The sequence below is a fragment of the Hippopotamus amphibius genome, chromosome 10 (genome assembly GCF_030028045.1).
Source record: "Hippopotamus amphibius kiboko isolate mHipAmp2 chromosome 10, mHipAmp2.hap2, whole genome shotgun sequence".
NCBI classification, from domain to species: domain Eukaryota; kingdom Metazoa; phylum Chordata; class Mammalia; order Artiodactyla; family Hippopotamidae; genus Hippopotamus; species Hippopotamus amphibius.
In genome coordinates, this window is record NC_080195.1 from 105,726,385 (window position 1) to 105,747,014 (window position 20,630).

At 47.7% G+C, this 20,630-nt stretch overlaps 1 protein-coding gene across 1 annotated transcript; it reads left to right on the forward strand.

Moving 5' to 3' along the window:
- Positions 1-5,073: 5,073 nt before the first annotated feature.
- On the forward strand, positions 5,074-5,916 carry OLIG1 (oligodendrocyte transcription factor 1). Its single transcript, XM_057697947.1, has one exon. The coding sequence runs from the start codon at positions 5,101-5,103 to the stop codon at positions 5,914-5,916; it is 816 nt and encodes a 271-aa protein (XP_057553930.1). The 5' UTR covers positions 5,074-5,100.
- Positions 5,917-20,630: the final 14,714 nt, after the last annotated feature.

Here is a 20,630-nt window from a genome sequence, read left to right on the forward strand (position 1 = left end):
AGATGTATCTAATTTCTTTTCTTACTTTTCTTTTAACTTTTTTCCACAGAAAATAAGGCACAGGACAAATTTTGACTCAGAAATAATTCTTAAGTAGTAAACTTTATTAAAATCAGGTCCAAATGACATTTATGAAAAATAAAATAGCGGTCTTCCCTGGGGTCCAGTGGTTAAGACTCTGCACTTCCACTGCAGGGGGCACGATCCCATATGCTGCATGGTGAGGCCAAAAAAATAAACCAATTAATTAAGTGAAATAGAATAAAACATCTTATCATGTGTGTAAAACACATCCACTACACTCGATAATCTATAGTGTTTTAACCAGAACAGAGCCCCCTGCACTGCTGCCTTTGTCCTTCCACAGTGGAAGGAAGGACATCTGTGACCACCACAGGGCTTTAAAGCAACCTTGTAAATAACTAATAACATCACGTCAGTTCATAACAACTCGATTAACGTGCACTGCCTTTTGAAAATGAACAAAATGCACATTCCTTCTTGTTTTCCCAGTAGGAATCTTTATTTAATCTGAACTGTTTCTAACTCTGACTGAGAGTCTGTTCAGATGGTCCCCAACTGAGAGGGGACCAGATGTGTCCAAAGAGCTCTGCTCCACCAGGAACACTTACCAAAGGGTAAGCCACCTCCTCCTCCCCATCTTCTCTCTCTGCTCCTCTCCTCTACTCAGAAAGAAGTTCAGTACCCCTCCCTCTGCAGCTCCTCCCCTATCTTCTGTGTTCTGGACAGAGTTACGTGCGGATGGGATGGGGGAAGCTGATACAGCGCAAACATTAGATGCAACGGCCACTTCTCATAGCAATAGTGTAAGTTTCAACACCTCTTGGGCAATGGAAACCTTCTAGAGAATTTTGCCCTTCTTAGAAGAAAGCAGCACTTTAAAGAGAACTCTGTTCTTTCATTACAGGTCCAAGCTCCAGCCAGTTTCAAGAGCATGCTTCAGCAAAGACAACCTTTTACACTTAGCTGGCCTTCTGCAAGAAGACAGTCTCTCCAGGGACAATGGAGGGCTTTGCAACCTTTCTGTTTACAGAGGGGGTGGATGGTGCTGTACCCTCACTGAGGTGTCGGGGCCCCATTGTCTGCCACTGCAAAAGTTCCAGCTTCTCCACCCAAAGCAAGAGTGGCCAGCAGCATGGGGGGAGCAGGCGGGAGATGTGCTAGGTTTCTATGCAAGAAAAAGGAAGCCTGACACACATGCCTCCTTGGGGTGAAAGGAGTCACTAACACACACACAGACACACACACAACCCCTTTAAGCAAAGACAAGAGTGGTTGTTATGGTGGACGCAAGTTGCTCCCCAAGCATGTCCTGAATGTGGGAGGCCACGGCAGCTGTCTCGCCTTGAGCCGGCCCACGGGGCCCCTGCCAGGGGCGATAATGGCTTGCTGGCCCTTGCCAGCTGTCACACTTTGCATGCCGCTGGAGCTCCAGTCCAGCAGAAGGAGCATCCAAGTCACCAGTATCAACAAGTGCCAAATCCTGTGCCCATACTGGGCCCGCACGGCCGTCTTGGGGAGTTCTCCTTCCCCAAGACAGAGACTTTGGAAGGTTAAGGGCTTAAGAGAACCATCAGGGACACCTTCGGTAAAGAGGGGCCCTTTAGCAGGGAAGAGCTGTGTGTGTGCTTCCATCTCTGATTCCTGGGGCACAGCCCCTGACTATGGAGGGGGACGTTTAGTCTATTGTTCCAGGTTGAGCTTCTGTCTTTCTCATTCACTTCCTCTTCCTGCTGGCAGGGGAAGGCCCCAGGGCCCCCACCAAGGATGTGGGCAGAGGAGGAAGCCAGAGGATGAGGTGGCTGGGGTCCACCTCAATTTGGCATCTCAGTTACAAGACAGAGGGGTCCTCAGGGTGAGGGCGAGTTTTGCCAGAGGGGCCTGTGCAGGGTTCATGGAGGTGGGATCCTGGGAGCCGCCTCTTCATGGCTGAAACCCATCAACTCCCCAGTACTGGCTTGGCCTAGGCTGCCCCCTCCATCCTTTCATCCTGTCCTGAACCCTCCCCATCATGGCCCCCTTCTCAGCTTCCTGGAGGCCTGGTCCAGCTGGAGGGAGTTCTGGAAGCTGGCCACTGATGGGGCAGCTCTGCCTGTCCTGTCTGAAGGCACATTATCAATCCCAGAAACCCAGCACCTTCCCGCCCTCTTGGAGCCTCAGTTTCACCATCTACAGCAGGGTTTTTGTTTTGTTGTGTTGTGTTTTCAGATCTTTATTGGAGTAAAATTGCTTCAAACTGTTGTGCCAGTTTCTGCTGTACAACAAAGTGAATCAGCTGTATGTATACATATATCCCCATATCCCCTCCCTCTTGAGCCTCCCTCCCACCCACCCTATCCCACCGCTCTAGGTCATCACCCGTCATTGAGTTGATCTCCCTGTGCTATGTAGCAGCTTCCCACTAGCTATCTATTTTACATTTGGTAGTGTATAGATGTTAATGCTACTCTCTCACCTGTTCCAGCTTCCCCTTTCCCCCAAACTCCCAGCTCATAGGGTTCCCGTGAAAATCAAATGCAAGTGTCTGTTAAAATGCTTTGGGAAACAGGATGCTTTAACAAAAGGGGGAATGATTAGCGAGATCTTAAACTTATCCCCTTGAAATTTTCCTTGGTCGCTCTCCTTCCTGTCCCATATGGTTCTTCTTGGGGACTCAGGTCCTTCCTACTGTGGTCCCTTCCTCTCTCCCTAAGTGAATCCCCCAGCCTGCTAGGGGGTCCTACCATGACTCTTCCCTCTCTATGAAACCTGGGGGAAATTCTTGCATTAAAGCACTGCTGGGAGTTTGCACATTTCAGAGATGAATCTGTGAGCTAGTGGAGATTTCGCACCAATTCTTTTTTTTTTTCTTTAAGAACCTTTATTGAGATACAATTGACATATAATAAACTGCATATATTTAAAGTGTACAATTTGATATTTTTTTCTTATTAGTAATGTATATATGGCAACCCCAATCTCCCAATTCATTCCCCCCCACCCCCCCAACTTTCCCCACTTGGTTCACACCAATTCTTAGACTCCCCAGGGACACACAGTCGTTACAAAGCTTTGGGAGGATGAAGAAACGAACAAATGATTCCCACCCTCAAAACAATCACAAACGAATGCAGAGATGACCTCCGCATAACACAATCTAGGTTACGGGAAAAATACTACCAATGGTCTGCAGAGCGTGATGAAAGGAAGAAGATGAGAAATCACCAGGACTTTGAGACGAAAGGAATGCTGGAGCTGAACCTGAGGCCTGGGCAGGATGTTATAGGCAAAGCTGGAGGTCAGAAGCAGAGATCAGAGTGAGCCTACAGGGAGAATGTTGGTGGAAGAAAATGGAACAAAGCAGCCCTGAAATCAGCAAGCATGGCCAATGGGCTCTGAGAGCTGAAATCAGTCCCCATGATGACAGGCCTTTCAACAGCATCCCTCTTCTTACACCAAAGGGGACCATGGTGGAGAAGATCATTTTCTTTAAGTTAATGTCAACATCAGCGCTGTCCAACATCCAACTCACTGTAATGATGAAATGTTCCTTGTGCTGTCTAATAGATGGCCACTATAGCCACAACTAAGCACTTGAAGCAATGCTAGTGCAACCAAGGAATAAACTTCTACCTTGATTTTATTTTAATAAATTAAAATTTAACAGGCACAGTGGCTGGTGGCTACCATGTTGGATGGTAGAAAGTCCCTCTTCCTCATGCTTCTTTGCCATGTGATGAGGACAAGCTGCAGCAGTGTGTCCTGGTGCCGAGGTATAAAACTTGCACAGTCACCAAGTAATGGTCTTTTCTTTGGGGAAGAGAAAGGCTCAGTTCCACTCTGGACAGATACAAGTGTGGGGGTGAGTTGCTGTTTTCTGATTTTGTTTTTTTCTGATCAAAGGAGGATTTCTGTGCAAGTTTTTGCTTAAGCCTGAGTTGAGTCGCTGACAGAATGAATGAATGAATACATGTGCCTTTTGCGGAGGAAAGAAATCCAACCCCCAAAGCTCCTTAGTCCCTAAAGACCTTTTAATCAGCGAGAGGGAAGAGGGACAGGCTTGGAGTAACCATTCTAAAGCTACTGGTCCTTGAGCCCAGAAATTTAGTTCTCAAAACCTTGCAGGAAATCACATACTAAAAAAAAAACCTGTTACAACCATGCTCACAGCGGCATTATTCACAATGGCCAAAAGGTGGAAGCAACCCAAGTGTCCATCTGTAGAGAACTAGATAAATAAAACATACATATAATGGAATATTATTCAGCCTTAAAAAGAAACAAAATCCTGACACATGCTAAAGCATGGATGAACATTGAGGACATTATGCTAAACGAAATAAGCTGGTCACTAGAAGATAAATACAATATGATTCCACTTATATGAGGGACCTAGAGTAGTCGGATTCATAGACAGAAGGATAATGGTTGCCAGGGGTTGCAGGGGGGATGGGGAATTCTCTAATAAGTATAGAGTTTCAGTTTTGCAAGATGAAGAGTTCTGCGGATTGGATGCACAATGTGAATGCACTTAACACGACTGAACTGTACACTTACAAACGGTTAAGATGGTAAATTAGATGTTATGCGTATTTGACCACAATTTAAAACAAACCGGTATGCATATGCATACCAAAAAACAGAGGCAGAGGGCAGAAGCAGGTAGGAACAGGAGCTTTAGCTCACCATGCCACCAGTCCTCCAAGAACAGCCGCATTCCACCCGAAAAGGCGCCTCCCTCCCTCCCTCCCTCCCTCCACCCCGGCGTAGGGGGCGGGGGGGGGGGGGGGAGGACTGTCCTGTGATTCTCCGTCCGGCGCTTACAATAATCTCCTTAAGCGGTGCCAGCGGTACCTCCGCGCGGGCCTGAGGAGCGGGTGGCCAATGAGCACGCGCCTGCGCCGGACCTCGCGCCCCCATTGGCTGCGCCCAGCGGTCCACAGCGCCGCAGGTTCCCAAGCCGGGTTTAAAGGGGTCGGCGCGGGATACCGCTCTGCCATCCGCTCCCCCGCGCGCACGTCTGCGGGAGGGGCGGCCTGCTGAAAGGCCCACCCCGGGGCGTTCCTGAAGGCCGCCTCGGCCGCCCCCACACTCCCCCAGATGTATTATGCGGTTTCCCAGGCGCGCGTGAACGCGGCCCCAGCGACCATGCTGCGGCCACAGCGGCCCGGAGAAGTGCAGCTCGGAGCCTCCCTGTATGAGCTGGTGGGCTACCGGCAGCCGCCCTCTTCCTCCTCCTCTTCTTCCACTTCCTCCTCCTCCTCCACGACGGCCCCCCTCCTCCCCAAGGCGGCGCGCGAGAAGCCGGAGGCGCCTGCTGAGCCTCAGGGCACGGGATCCGGGCCGGGCGCGCACGCGGGCGGCGGCTCCCGGGCGGACGCCAAAGAGGAGCAGCAACAGCAGCTGCGGCGCAAGATCAACAGCCGAGAGCGGAAGCGCATGCAGGACCTGAACCTGGCCATGGACGCGCTGCGCGAGGTCATCCTGCCCTACTCGGCGGCGCACTGTCAGGGCGCGCCGGGCCGCAAGCTCTCCAAGATCGCCACGCTGCTGCTCGCCCGCAACTACATCCTGCTGCTGGGCAGCTCGCTGCAGGAGCTGCGCCGCGCGCTCGGCGAGGGCGCGGGGCCCGCCGCGCCGCGCCTGCTGTTGGCCGGCCTGCCTCTGCTCGCCGCCGCGCCCGGCTCCGTGCTGCTGGCGCCCGGCGCCGTGGGGCCGCCCGACGCGCTGCGCCCGGCCAAGTACCTGTCGCTGGCGCTCGATGAGCCGCCGTGCGGCCAGTTCGCGCTCCCCGGCGGCGGCCCGGGCGGCGGCGCGGGCAGCCCCGGCCTCTGCACCTGCGCGGTCTGCAAGTTCCCGCACCTGGTCCCGGCAGGCCTGGGCCTGGCCGCGGTGCAGGCGCAGTTCTCCAAGTGAGGGCTGGCCCGGGCCGGGGGGCGCGACCTCGGCCCGGCTGCCCGCCACCCAGCTTCTGCGTGTCCCCGCGCCCGGCGCCCCGCGAGAGCAGGGCGGAGCAAGGAGGGCATTTCGAAGCTTCTCGCCCAGAGAAGGGGACTGTTGGGCGTGCCCCCTCCTCGCTCCCACCCCGGGGAAATTAAAGTGACCCGAGTGGATGTTCGACAGAGCGTCGGGGCTGTTTGGGGTTCCGGGTGGATTCCAGCTGCTTTGCGCAGCGAGTGCGCGCTCCCACTGCCACTGGCACCCAGCGCCTGCCTCTCCCGGCTCCTGGAGTCGTGCGCGTTGCAGGGGTGATGTGGACTTGTAGGGCACCGTGCTAGCCCGGGGGGGAGGCGGCAGGCCAGGCCCAAAGGGACCAGGGGGCTGCTCTCTCAGGGCGGAGGATAGAGGTGGGAGCGTTTCCTTCTCCTCGGCCAGAGGTCACAGGCTCTTTTGTTTTCAGCAGCCAGTGCCTCTTAGAGGAGGCTGCCCGACCCCAGGAAGCCGAGAGACACCACTTAATCAGTGCAGACGGTCTCGGGCGTAGCAGACGGACCGATCCTCGGGGGCTGGACGGTGGGCATCGCGGTGCCGGGGGAGGGAGCGATGACAATTCCTGGGTCGATGGGTGTGCTGGGTTGCGAAGTCCGCTTTCATACCCCGACGATTACAATGCAGCTTTTGAGAATCGCATAACCGTGTGTTTTGTTGCGATTATTCGCTCTTAAATCCTGGGGTCTTCTTACAAGGGCAGTTTAGAACTCGAGATTCATCGTTTTGTCCCGCTTTCCCCAAAGGTAACCAACATCTGAGCTTGCTTAGAAACAACCACCTTTCCCGCAGACGGGGTTCCCGGTGTACTAAAAACTAGGTAACAGTGCGTTTCGCGGTTGCCCTCTTGTCAGAAAGCACCACCTCTAATTAACGTTCTGCCTCGTTAAAAGACACTGAGGGGGACCGGGAGCCCCACACCGCAGGCTGCTCGGAGGGTCCCCGCTGCGGTGGCTTCGGCGGGGTGGCGTTTTCTGCGCTGTCCCTTCGTGTGCGGGGTCTTGAACCAGCGCGTGGGGCAGGTCTTCGGGGCCGCTGTGCGACTGAAGAACTATCAATATATTGATTTGTTACAGACGTTAACAGATTACATCACCCACGATGATTTTATGATCTTTCAGCAGCTTGCTTTGGATTTTATGTTTAAGGGTTTTGGTCGTAGCCGAATTTAACTGGCATTTTATTTTTTTCTCTAACTTTGTTTCGTTGCTCTGTGACGAATCAACAAAATAAACATGTAAAGACTTTACATTTTTCGTCTGCTTTCTTTGTTAATAAAGGTGTCCTGATGGCCTGGTAGATCCAGAACCTCAGAACGAAAGGTAATAATTAAATGACGGGGGTCAAAAATTTTAAACCTGACTTCCTGATTTGTAAAATAATCCAGTCGACTGTAGGTCAAGTTCAGGCAACACCCGTGAACAGGTGGGTGAGAGGAGGGAGGGAGGAATTAGTTCTTGGGGGGGGGGGGCGTTTTTTTACCACTACAGTCTGAGAAATGGGTCATCAAATATACTTATGATCAAATTATTTTATATCTCAGAAATCCACCTTTTTCTGTCCTTGTGGACAGAAGCTTAAACAATATCTCACAGGAGGGGTTGATGGGGAGGAGTGCAGGCCAGATGGAATTACCTTCCCTACCATCCTGGCTAAGTGTCTATTTACTCACAGGGAGGGGCAGGAGAGGCCATGAGGGAAAGTAGCTCTATGCACCGACCCATTTCAGGGAAGAATTTCTCATTCTTCCTTGACTCTGCCATCAGAAAATTCACAGGCTTCTTTTATAACTAAATTTGAATTGTGGCCTTCTGTGTATTTAATGGCTGTCTTTGCTTACTTTGCATCTTGATGATGGACAGGAAGAAATGAAAATGAACAAGTAAATCAAAACCAAATCAGGCTTCCCTGGTGGTGCAGTGGTTAAGAATCCACCTGCCAATGCAGGGGACACGGGTTCAAGCCCTGGTTTGGGAAGATCCCACATGCCATGGAACTACTAAGGCCATGTGCCACAACTACTGAAGCCCATGCACCTAGAGCCTGTGCTCCACAACGAGAGAAGCCACCACAATGAGCAGCCCGAGCACGGCAACAAAGCACAGCCCCCGCTCCCCGCAACTAGAGAAAGTCCACATGCAGCAATGAAGACCGAATGCAGCCAATAAATAAATAAATAAATTTTAAAAAGTATTTCTTGGATATTAGAAATAAACAATTCCTCCAGTAGTCCTGACTTTATCACCTAGATGCCATCCTCACTTTGAAAACCATCTCTAAATGAAGCACAAAGCTACAAGGCAAAAAAGGGACGGGTGGTCTCCCTATTATCTCTGCTTATAAACTGGAGCAAGTACCAGTGCCTTATAGGAAAGGTAACACTACATGTGATTTTTTATTTAACTGAAAAAGCCACACCCTATCATGCTTTTCAGAACCACTAAAGATTATGAGTGAATTTCACAAGGATATGCAGGGTTATCTTGAGTATCATCAAAATATTTATTCGCTTGCATGTAGCATCTTATTGGCCCATGTGCCAAGCAAGATTAGCAGACCCCCTCCTTATAAGGAATTTACATCCCAAAAAATATCATCCGAGGGCATTCAGGAGTCCGGTAGAATATAAAAGGTAATTATATATGGTGTCCCAAATGCAAAGTTAGACCTCTGAACATATGTCTATGGGAGGGTAGTATATCCTGCAGACACAAAGTTTAAGCATAGACATGTACATTGTAGAGCAAGGAGCTGATTTTTGAAAGCTGCAGACAGGCTTTTTACCGAAGGAACAAGTTTGAGCTGGTCTTGGACGGGGTTGGGAATGCAGAGAGGGTATAAGACAGCCTCTTTGCAGATGCGGAGCAACTAAGCCCGTGAGCCACAACTACTGAGCCTGCACACCTGGAGCCCGTGCTCCACAAGAAGAGAAACCACTGCAATAAGAAGCCCACGCACCACAAGGAAGAATAGCCCCCGCTCACCACAACTAGAGAAAGCCCGTGCACAGCAACGAAGACTCAACACAGCCAATAAATAAACAGATTTAAAAAAAAAAAAAAAGGCTCTTTGAGAAACGTTCACCAAAAGAAACAAGTGGCTCAATGCTAAAAAAAGGTCCCTGCATCCAGCCAGCTACCAACTTGTGATCCCAGTGATGAGAGTGGACAGGACCTAAAGGGAAAATACACAAGGCCCCGAGAAATTATGTTGTTCTATGCGAGGGAGGCCAGGTGAGCAATCAGTAAACAGAGAGCAGGTTAAATGCACTGTGGGATTTCCCTTGCCCGTAGTGATGGTCTATTTACAGGTGTTCTCCTCTAAGGGAAACTGATTACACCAGGTATGAAAATACAACCTTGTAAAATGAGGTATAACTTAGAAGGTAAGTGTCCCCATCCAGAAAGAGGCTCCAGCCCCAGCAAGGAAAGTATTTCACTTTACCAAAGTGCTTCCATGTTGCCCGTCTAGCTCAGGGTCACCTGTCTAGTCTTTGCTGACTTCTCAGGTATGCAGGTGAGGCTGGGTCCAAGCTGGCAGTCAGTACTCAGTGTCTCAGCCTGCTAGCTAGACCTCGTAGGCCATAAAGGAAGCAAGCCAGAAGAAGGACTTTTTTTCTGACACACAAGGATACATTATGAACTTTCCAAGAAGGAGGTGATGGTTAAGAAGAGTTTTTTCTCACCATGGCAAACAGCACATCTATTGGGAAAATGCGTTTCCTCCAGAAGGTGTTTTCTTGCTAGCTCACTGCCCCTTCCCTCTTCTGCACACTCGTAAATACCAATAAGAAGATTACCACCTTCAGTGAAGGAGGTTCAAGGAGCAACAGATTGAAAAATGTCATGTTTTTCTAAGACACAGATTCACTTTTATCAAGCAGGTTTTAGTTGTAGGGAAATACTGTTTTCCAGCAAGGTCCCGCTTCTCTTACCAAATATAGGATGTGAAAACAGAGTAGCAAGTTAATCCTCAAGACCTAAACTGGCCTCTTTATTTATGGGTGTGTTGCAAATGACTTCTTCAGGCAGTTTCTATTCTGACCTTTTTAACTAAGCCCAGCATAAAAGCCAAAATGCCAGATCAGAAATTAATGCTCGATAAGAAATTTTTGCTCATGTGGAATTGGCCCCTCTGTCAGAAAACTTTCCCCTTTGCGTCTAGCTGATGTCGACAGGCCAGAGCTCAGACTCTGAGTTCAGGACAACCAAGTCCTTAAACATTACAGGTTGCTTGATGCTTGGGGTTAGGGGATGCCTGGATTGAAAGCAAAAGGAGTGATTTCTCCTTCACACTCAGCTTTCCTCAGTGACCACAGAGGACAGTGGACCACTGCCCAGGACAAAGGCCACAGATGCCAGATCATCTCTGAGTCCCACACAATGCCATTGGGGCAAGAGACCCTAAGGGTTATGTGTCCACCCTCCTCCCTGCTAATAAGGTGGGCCCTGGAAGGTCACGCCTGAAGCCACACAGGTAGTCAGAGGCAGAAATGCCAGGGTCCAGTACCCGCTCTGAAGAGGCAAAACTTGCTTCCTTCGTTTGTCCTGGTGGGACTGGAGTCTCCTGGAAACAGAAATCTTGGTGGGAGGTGAGGACATCCTTCCTGCCCCTTGGAAAACCTCCGGCCTCTGGCCCCATCCAGCCTCACTGTGCAGCCCTCAGTCTGTCCCTGCGAGTATTACCCAGAAAAGGCAGGCTCAGGGCCAGTCCCCTGATAGGTGACCTGGATGTAGTTGTCACCCGAACTTTCTCCAGCAGCATTGCCCCCAAGCCCCGAGGGAGGCCTAGATTAGTGACAGGAAGCGGCAGAGGCAAAGCAAACCCTTTGAGAGATCCTCTGATGGTTACAGGTTTGTCACTAGGGTTTCAAAAAGTGCTGTTCAGGAGGCAAGGGTATAGACAGCTGACAGACAAGGGCAGCAGGGCGGAGGGGGAAGCATGTTTTAGGGGCTTCCACTTTGGAGGCTGCCTTTTAGTGTTTCCATGGTGACACCGAATATGCTGACGCTGATGGACTGTGATTTTCTCAAGAGTGTGGGCATCCTTTTTTGCCAAGTGTTTTTCCTGGATGTGAATGTTTCTCCAAGAGGCTGCTTGGCAGTCAGTGGTGGCTGCCACAAAACCCCAGCACCTCGATGGGGGCCCTGCACGTGGAGCAACAGCCAGAGGTAGGTGATGGATGGGGCTGGGAGAAAAATGCTCACCATAGGCCCCAGCCCTGGGATCCAGAAGGGCTATTGTGTCCCAGAAGCTTCTAAGTAATGCGGGTAACTCCTTAGAAAATGCCAAAGTCATACAGCCAGGAGACTCCAAAATAACAAGATCAGGTGAGAACACATTGGTGGGGAGAGTAAGAGAGAGAAAAGCCACCTCACCTGGAGGCAGGCAGGTGGGAAAGTGGAGCAGCTCGTAGTGGGAATCGTAGAGCAGCACTAGTAGGAATAAAAATGACCTTGACATTGATAAGAGCTAGCATTGTGTTTATTGGGTGCCAAGCAGTGTTCTAAGCATTTTATGTGCATGACTTCATTTTGTAGGCACCACTCTTACCCCATTTTACAGATCAGAAAAACAGAAGCATGAATAGGTAGAAATTAAGGAAGCTGAGACTGGTGAAGGAAAGTCAGAGAACCAGACACTGAAAGAAATGAGGCTTTGTCTGGGGGAGGGGGAGCCCTCCCTAGATTTCCTTCCTGGTCCTCAGCTCTCAAGGTCCGCACTCCCACCGGCTCCTCTTCCGCTGGGCACAGGTCTGGCTCTGGTTGATCGTCTCAGAACATGTCTAATCAACGTGATATTGAGATCCCACACATCCCTGCACACAGTGAATAGACACTCCAGCTAATTACTCCTCTTTCTTGAGTTAGAAACGCCCTGAGATCAGTGTGGTTATTTTGGATATTTCACTTCTAGTTTTTCTGTTTGTTTCATTTGTTCTACTTTTTCTTTTTAATTTCCAGCATTTCCAGATCTGGTTGCTATAAGGAAGGATGGTAATAAGAAATTTGGGACTGTGGGTGGGGCAGAAGGCAGACCTCACGCAGCCTGCACCTGCACGATATTAAGTGTCCCTGGTCCTGCTGGTGTTCAGGCAAAAAACAAAACAAAAAACAAAAAGGAAAATAAAAGCTTTGAAGGTAGCGATCACTAGGTGTCCTCCCATTCAAATCTTAAATTCCAGAGTTGAGCCGATGTAGAATCCGTAAAGAAAACTTTGGAAGATGATAACGTTTTCTCTACCTAGGGAGTATTTTGTTGTTATTATTGAGACCGTTTGGCTTCGTTTGCTTGCTTTACGGTTTTAGTCACACCATTCCCTGTGCAGTCCTGGCTCTTCATAGCCTTTTACTTTATCAGAGACAGTTCCGGTCAGGAGGCAAAACCAACAATTTTCTCATCACCATTGGAGGAAAAAAAAAAACCAAACTGGACATCACAGCATCTCATTTAATAGACAGCTTTTGAAGTCTCTCATGACTGTGTAATCCATGGTTCTAGGGGCTCTGAGAGCATCATCAGGAGATGCCCTTTGTATTTTATGCTCACAAAGACCCAAAGTAACTCAAAGGGAGAGTTGTCAGCTCTGAAACAGAAACCATTCCTGGGGGAGGGGTGGGTACATGAGGAAGGGTTGTGCTAAAGCTGGTTGTTGGGCAGACCTGCACCCACGGGAGGGACAGAGATGGGGGAGAGTCCTTTCCTCTCCTCATCTCCTCCACCCCTGGAACCCATGGTACGCTCCAGCACCATCAAATACCAGTCTCCTTTCCCATCTCCTTTCTGCCCTCCTGTTCTTCTCTTCTGGTAGAGCCTTAGCTGTGCACTGCCCATTGGCTGTGCCTCACCATTGGTTACTCTACTCACTGGCCGCATGACCCTGGAGAGACTACTTGAACTCTTGGTACCTCAGTCTCTTCAACTCTAAGATCTAATGCTAGGAGCCCCCTCACTGGGGGTGAAATAAGGCAGTGCATGTCAACGGTTAGCACAGCGCCTATTGCAATGGTGGTTGTTTTCCCTGTGGCCACGCATTCAGTTTTTCCCATTGGCTAGAGATACGTTAGTTACATGATTATTTTACTGGTGATGGTCCCTTCAGAAAGCAGTGGTGTGCACTCAGTCTTTCCCATCTTCTCTTGCAATTCATGAATAGGGCTCATGACAGCATTGGATGGTGCCACATAAAATACTTTTCGAATGAGCAGAGCTGCCTTCCCAAATCTCCAGCTCCTTCTGGCACTGGCTCAAGCCCAGTGGTAGCTTTCGACGGGCTTCTCCTAGGGAGCCCTGCGCTAGGCTCTGTCCTTCCAAGCTGGCTTTCAGAGCCCAGCTCCGACCCACTGCTACTGTGGAGTCAAAATGCTTCTCCAAGGTAGAGGGGGCAGGGCACCGGGATTTTCCTTCTCCTGCCGATTGACTGGCAGACAATGGGTTCTTCAGAAGCCGTAACATTTCAGCTGTTTTGGCCACAATGGCCACAAGCTGAGTGGATGTCATTCTGTCCCAGCAGAGCATCAGCTCAGGACAGCTCCAAACAGTATAAACTGGTTTGTGGCCAGGGGCATAAACACCAGGCTGGCTGAATGAAGTCACTGCCTGAGTCATCTCTGCACATGGAGGCTGAAGAGCACTTAGGCCCACCGGGGCTCTGGGAAGGTGCTGGGGCTCCTCCCCACCACCAGTGAGCTCGGATTGGACGCAACCATCAAGGCTCTGTCCAACAAAGGAGTGGCTTCCTACTAGGTGGGAAACACCCTTGTTTCTTAAGCTGCGTTTGTGGTCATCTAGCCTCGGGGGATGGTGCACAGAGCAAGTGTCAGCCTGTGTTCAGGAATCTGCCTTATCAGAAATACTTGTTGAATGAGAAAGGAAGGAAAGAGGGAAGGAGGGAAGGAAGGAAAGGAGAGAGGGAGGAAGGGAGGGAGGAAGGAAGAAGGCCTTGTTACTATACAAATTTTAAATCATAGTTATATTCTGTTTCAAACTAATTAATTAAATGATCATCTTAAACTGGTCAACAGGACACAGAAGAAAATACTCTGATTAATTTCACTTGTCTCCCAAAGTAAAACAAAATAGATTAGATCTACTTTTTGGTACCCGGGTCTTAGGGAGATAGAGCGCACTGAAAAGCAAGTAGGGCCAGGCCTTGGGTGAAGCCAGTGAGGCACATCCTTAGAGACAAAATTTAAGGAGGCTCCAAAAACTCAGTTATCACAATAAAATTTTAACGCAATATGTTTCAAAAATCAAAATTGATGCAAAACTCCATGATGAACAAAATATCAAAAGTTTAAATATAGGCAGGACCAGTGTCACTGATTTTTCTCCCCAGACTCCACACAGCAATGGAGGAAAGCCCCTGTCCCCACCCCACCCCCACCCCCACTCCCAGTTCATGAGGGCAATTCCCATGCCACCCTCAAGGCCACAGTCGTCCCCTCCCCCACCCCCAGGTCCCTGCTCTCCCTGGCTGGGGAGGCTAGAGGGAAGCACTTCAAATGCTGATTCCAGGGCCATGTGACATAACAGGGGTATAAGGGGCAGCCCTCGGTGGCCTGGCTGGCATCAGAATTTTCCAGCTGCCCGCTCCCTAGCTCTGTTACCTTGCACAGCTTTACACAGAAACTCTTTAAGCCTTGATATCCTCATCTGCAAAATGGGAGGGGTAATGGTATTTGCCTCCCAGGATGAGATGACATCTGTGAGCAGAGCTCCTGGAGCCATCGTGACTGTAGACAAGCCCAGGAGCCCAGGTCTCCCTCTTCTTGGGAGCCCAGGCCGTGGGGCAGCAGTGCCTCTTGCAAAGGGAACGATTCCTGTTCCCTTCAGCTGTTTGCATGGAGACTGGAGTGGCTGCCCCTCCTGAGGAAGGCAGGATGGAGGACACACTATTTGTGTTTCTAAGGAACCTCTAAATGGTAGTAGTAGTGTTATAGCAACAATGGTGGTCCACACTGTTGCTGAGCATCTCATGAGGCATGTTATTTAGCGTCAAGCTGGGCTAAGGGCTTGGGGTCAACAAAAGAGGGCAGAGGAGGGAATCTGTTACTGAGTCCACGTTCACTGCTCTGCCGCACGACAGGCAAATGAATTGGAGATGAGGTGTTGAGGCAAGGAATATGACTTTAATTGGAAAGCTGGCAGACTGAGATGGCAGACTAGTGTCTCCAAAAAAACCATCTTATCAGGGTCTGGATGCCAGTTTCTTTTATAGAATCAGAGAGGGAGAGGCGGGGGAAGTAAAGTAAAAAGGGTTATCAGTCTTTCAAAACATCTCCTGGAATGACTAGCCTCAGAGAAGGGATATGTTAATTTCACAGGTGGGTAGGGTTCCCTGGGGTAGGCTGTTGTGTATGATTAAAGCAATGAAAAGCAGAGGTTAAAGTCAAAGAAACAGATCCAACATGGAGTCCAATTGAGCTCTTCCCTGTTACAAATCCAGCCCAACAAGCGGGAGGGTGGATCTTGTGCTCAGCCCTGCCGAGCAGAACTTCTAGCCTCAAAGTCTGAAGCCCTGGGGGACAAGGGGACCCCCTCTGCCAGGCCTGGGGCTTCATCTTCTCACCTGAGCAGGTGGTGGTGTCACCTGGGCCTGGAAGCTCGGTGATGCCACACAGGGAGCCTGGGGTCGCCTTATCAGAGCACACTTGGCAATTAAACATAAGGAGGCTTGGAACACGGTTCCATGTCACATTGAGGCCAAATTGGGTAAAATAAAGGGCTTTGTTTTCCAAGCAACAGCTGATCCTAGCGTACTGCTGCCCCTCACATCAAAATCTTAACCCTGGGGAGATGGTTCACCAAGACAAGGAACAGTTCTTTCCCGCTGTCATTGTCGTTGTCTGAAAGTCTTTGGAATGTCGTAAATATTATGCATGTCAGATTTTTAAAATCAATCCATTCATTTGAAAAATGTTTGCTGTGGCTTTTAAAAAGAGGGGTGCCTGGTTCAAGTGCACACAGGAATAATCGGTTACACTCAGTAGCCTCTTCAACTGGAATGATCCTCCCCTTCAAAGGAAAAACTCTAAATGTTTACGTTGATTTTTTTTTTTTTATTTTTAAATTAAAAAAAAAAATCCCACAGAATTTCAAAAGACCCCTCCTTATGAGAATTTGTTAAATATACTTGGTCATTCAAATGGCCTTCCCTGATTCAGCAACTAAAACTGTGTTAAAAGCCTTTGAACCAAGATTTGCAGACAGTGGGTCCTGGTCAAGCCACCCCACCCAGCTTTTTTTTTTTTTTTCCCCACCCAGCCTTATAAACAGCCTGCATAGATCAGGGATGCCAGGATGACTATTTTACTATACCTACTTTGGAACCGTTATGAAAGAAACAGAGAGGAAGACTTTGGAACTGGCTTCTATGGTGATTTTTTTAAAGAGAGATCTTTATTGCTTTCTGAAATAATAAAAGCATTAGATACTCTCATTGTAAACAAATCAGACCATTTCAAAAAGAATACAAAAGAAAATAGAAATTGTCTGTAATCTCACCACTCTGAGAAAACCACTGCTAACAATCCCCTGGTATAGACTGTTACAAATTTTCTTCTCTGCATATTTAGTCAAATATATGAAACAGATCAGAGTTCAACTAGACAGACTGTCTTGTAACCTGCTTTATTCCTTTAACAATAGATCCTGGGCAGCTTTCTATGCCAATACATATGTTCCTATGTCACCATTTCAACCTGGATTCTACTGTGTGCTGTCCTGTGATTTACTGAAGTAACTCCCTGTAAATGGACATTTCATCCTCCCCCTCAATGTCTTGCTACTGTTAAATCACACAGTAATGAACATGGTGTACATATATCTATGTGTCCTCTCTCAGTTCATCCTAGGATAAATTTCTAGAGGAAAGTTATCACATGGGTCAGGCTTTGATTACATTTGGAAACTAGGTTCCTCTAGGAAGGTAGGACCAATTTATACCCCCACCTGCAGGCCCTGAGAATGTGTGTCCTCAAAGTCTTCTCTGCACTGGGTATTTTTCTTTTGAAATATGTTCGTGTGTCTCTTTAAATTTTATATCTTTTCTTGATTATAGAAACAATACAAGATCATTGTAACATTTCAAACACATCAATTTATATCAAATAAGAAGTAAAACTCCAGCCTAAAACTTTCTATTATCACCCCACCCCCTCAGATGACCTGACTGTATTTTTTCCAAAATTTCTTTTCAATACCTATATGGAAAAAATTTTTTTTTTCTTTCTTACAAAAATGGTTTATTATTCAGATTGTTTTGCAACTGGCTTTTTTCTTTCTGTGTTTCTGTATGTACTGTGGCTTCCTTTCCATGTCAGTTATCAATAATTTATTTATTTACAAATAAATATAGGTCTCATTTTCAGTGGTTGCTGAGTGTTCCGCAGAATGGACATGCTATAATTCAGGGATGAACACTTTAGTTTTTTTCAATTTTTGAATGAACATCTTTGCTCATAGATCTCTGCATGTGTGTAGGACCTTCCTAAGATTATTCTTAGAAAAACACTTGTGCCAAAGGGTTTGCACATTTAAAATGTCAATAGCTGTTGTCAAATTACCCCTCCAAAGTTAACACTCTTGCCAACAGTATATGAGAGTGCCTGTTTCCATGAGATAAACAGGGTCTAGGCCTTCCCTTGGCAGGTGTATATTGTAGATATATTTTCTGCAGTGAGGAAAGAACCAGTCTGATAGGGCTTTGAGAATCCTTTGATATCTTTGCTCTCACGAGGGACCTCAGCTGTGCTGTCTCCTCACTCCCTCCTATCTCAGTTCATGCACACATCAATTTTCAAGGTTATGTTGATATTTTCAGCAATATTTATCACTGATGCATAAGAAAGATCTGTACGAATTGCCACATTCTCTACCCAAATCAACCAATTCAAATGGCAAATATATAACTCACTTTTATGCAACCTTGGGATTTCTGATTTCCCACGTCTGTAAGAGAAGAACACAATCCCTTCCTCACAACCCACCACTGGGAGATGGTTTGAAGACCCTGGCCATTCTTGAACTGCTCCAAGGCTGCATTGTTTAATACGGCAGCCAGTAGACACCACCAGCTATTGAGCACTTGAAATGTGGCTAGCCTGAACTGAGATGTGCTGTAAGTGTAAAATTCACGCTGGATTTGAAGGCTTAGTATGAAGAAAAGAATGTAAACTATCTCTTTAATAATTTTTATATTGATTACGTGCTGAAAGGATAGTATTCTGGACACACTGGTTAAATAAAATATACTGTTAAAATTAATGTTACCTCTTTCTTTTCTTTTAAAGTGGCAACTAGAAAGTTTTGAATTACATATATCTATATGTGTAGAGGAGAAAGTGAAAAATACAAGATTAAGTTTGGGTATTCAAAAATATTTTTAAAAGTACTAGGTTAAGTCTGGGCATTAAAAGAGGATGCTTAGTCTGAATGCAAGGAGACACTGGGAAACTAAAATGAATAAGGACAAGTGGTACGCTTGTGAGTTTCTCCTTTTCTTCCGTTTTGCCAGCCCTGCATCTATTCCTTATAAATACATACATACATACATACATACATACATACATACATACATACATCTGTGGCTCGAATTATATTTCTATTGGACGGCACTGCTCTAAGCTGTCTTTACACCTGCAGAAATTTACTCAGACTTTGTGTGTGGTCTCTTTCTCTCTCCTCCCTTCCTTCAACTTGGTTCAATAATCCAATTTACAGAAATCACTGATTATTTTCCTGGGATGGTTGACCTCTATCACTTTGGTTATCTGGTAAACTGACTCTCTGAAAGAAAAACAAAGCGCTGCTCTGTAACGTTTGCTCATTTCCGTGGTGTCAATACCCCCATCATTCATGGCCAATTCTAAGCTGCTTATGTGATGTCCTGGAACGTGGAGCTGGGAAGAGAGGCAGTGCACCTGGGTTCTGGTGAGCGGGTACAGCTGGCGCCAGCGCAACAGTGCTTATGAATCCTCTTCCTATTGGGGCTGAATCCCCAGCCACATGGAAAGTAGGACCCACTGCCACTCAGAAAGTCAAAGGTCATATGCGATCCCCCTCTCCAACCCTGGGCACCCAGAGCTTGGGCTCATGATCTAAGTGAGGCCAATCAGATACCACTGCACAAGATGCTGAATCTGGGGGCTGAGACAGATGGGCAGGGGGCTTGTTAGTGCGTACTTGTGGGGGCCACAACTGACTCAAACATTCATTGTGAGGCTCTTGTGAAAATACTGTCTGTGCCTGAGTCCAGGGGGAGAAATCCAGCTGGGGTAGCAGCAAGTGTCTGATGACAATGGTGACAACAGTGGCATCCAGAGTAGACTGCTCCTGTGGCAGGACCTTGCTTGTCCCAGTTACCCCTAAACCCAGTTTCTCAGCCTCCTCGTTGATGCAGCGAGACAGCCAATCTACCTCCATTAACCAGAGTCAAGAATGCAGACTAGCTGTTTAGCTATAACAATCAGGAGATGTGATATAACAGGTGACATGGCTGAAATACAGGGCAGAGAAGGGACTGTTTGCCACCAGATAAGAGAGTAGTTCTAAAAGAGGGGCACTTTTCTGAATCATCAGTGGACCTTTAAAAACAGGCATGTTTAGAATTAAAAGCAGGTAAAGAACAGGCAAGAGACAAAAAAAAAAAAAAGAATTAAAAGCAGGGACTTGAACAGATATGTGTACACTTATGCTCATAGCAGCACTGTTCACAATAGCCAAAAGGTGAAAACCACCCAAATGTCCATCCATGGATGACTGGATAAACAAAATGTGGTTTAGATATTTACACACACACACACACACACACAAGAAATAGTATTCAGCCACAAAAAGGAAGGAAATTCTGATACAGACAACTTGGATGAATGTTAAGAACATTATACTTAGGGCTTCCCTGGTGGCACAGTGGTTAAGAATCCGCCTGCCAAAGCAGGGACACCGGTTTGAGCCCTGGGCCAGGAAGATCCCACATGCCTCGGAGCAACTAAGCCCGTGCGCCACAACTATGAGCCTGTGCTCTAGAGCCCGAGAGCCACAACAACTGAGCCCATGCACTGCAACTACAGAAGCCCGTGCGCCTAGAGCCCGTGCTCCACAACAAGAGATGAAATGGCTATGAGAAGCCTGCGCACCACAACGAAGAGTAGCCCTCTCTTACCGCAACTAGAGAAAGCCCGTGTGCAACAACAAAGACCGAAAGCAGCCAAAAATAAATAAATAAATCTTTAAAAAAATTATACTTAGTGGAAGAAGGCAGACACAATATTATATAATTCCACTTATATGAGGTTCCTAGAGTCAGTCAAATTCATAGAGACAGAAAGTGGAATGGTGGCTGCCAGGGGCTGGTGGGAGGTGGGAACGGGGTGTTCCTGTTTCATGGATATAGAATTTCAGTTTGGGAAGATGGAAAAGTCAAGATGGATGGTGGTGATGGTTGCCCACTACCGGGAAGGTACTGAAAGCCACTGAACTGTACACTTAAAAGTGGTTAAAATAGTAAATTTTGTAATGGATATTTTCACAATAAAAAAATAACTTTAAAAGAACAGATACGTGACTAATTTCCATTACTAAAGAATTGTAGTCTAGGGTGGAAGCGGGGCTTGTGTGTGGTTTTTAGAACTCCACATGAG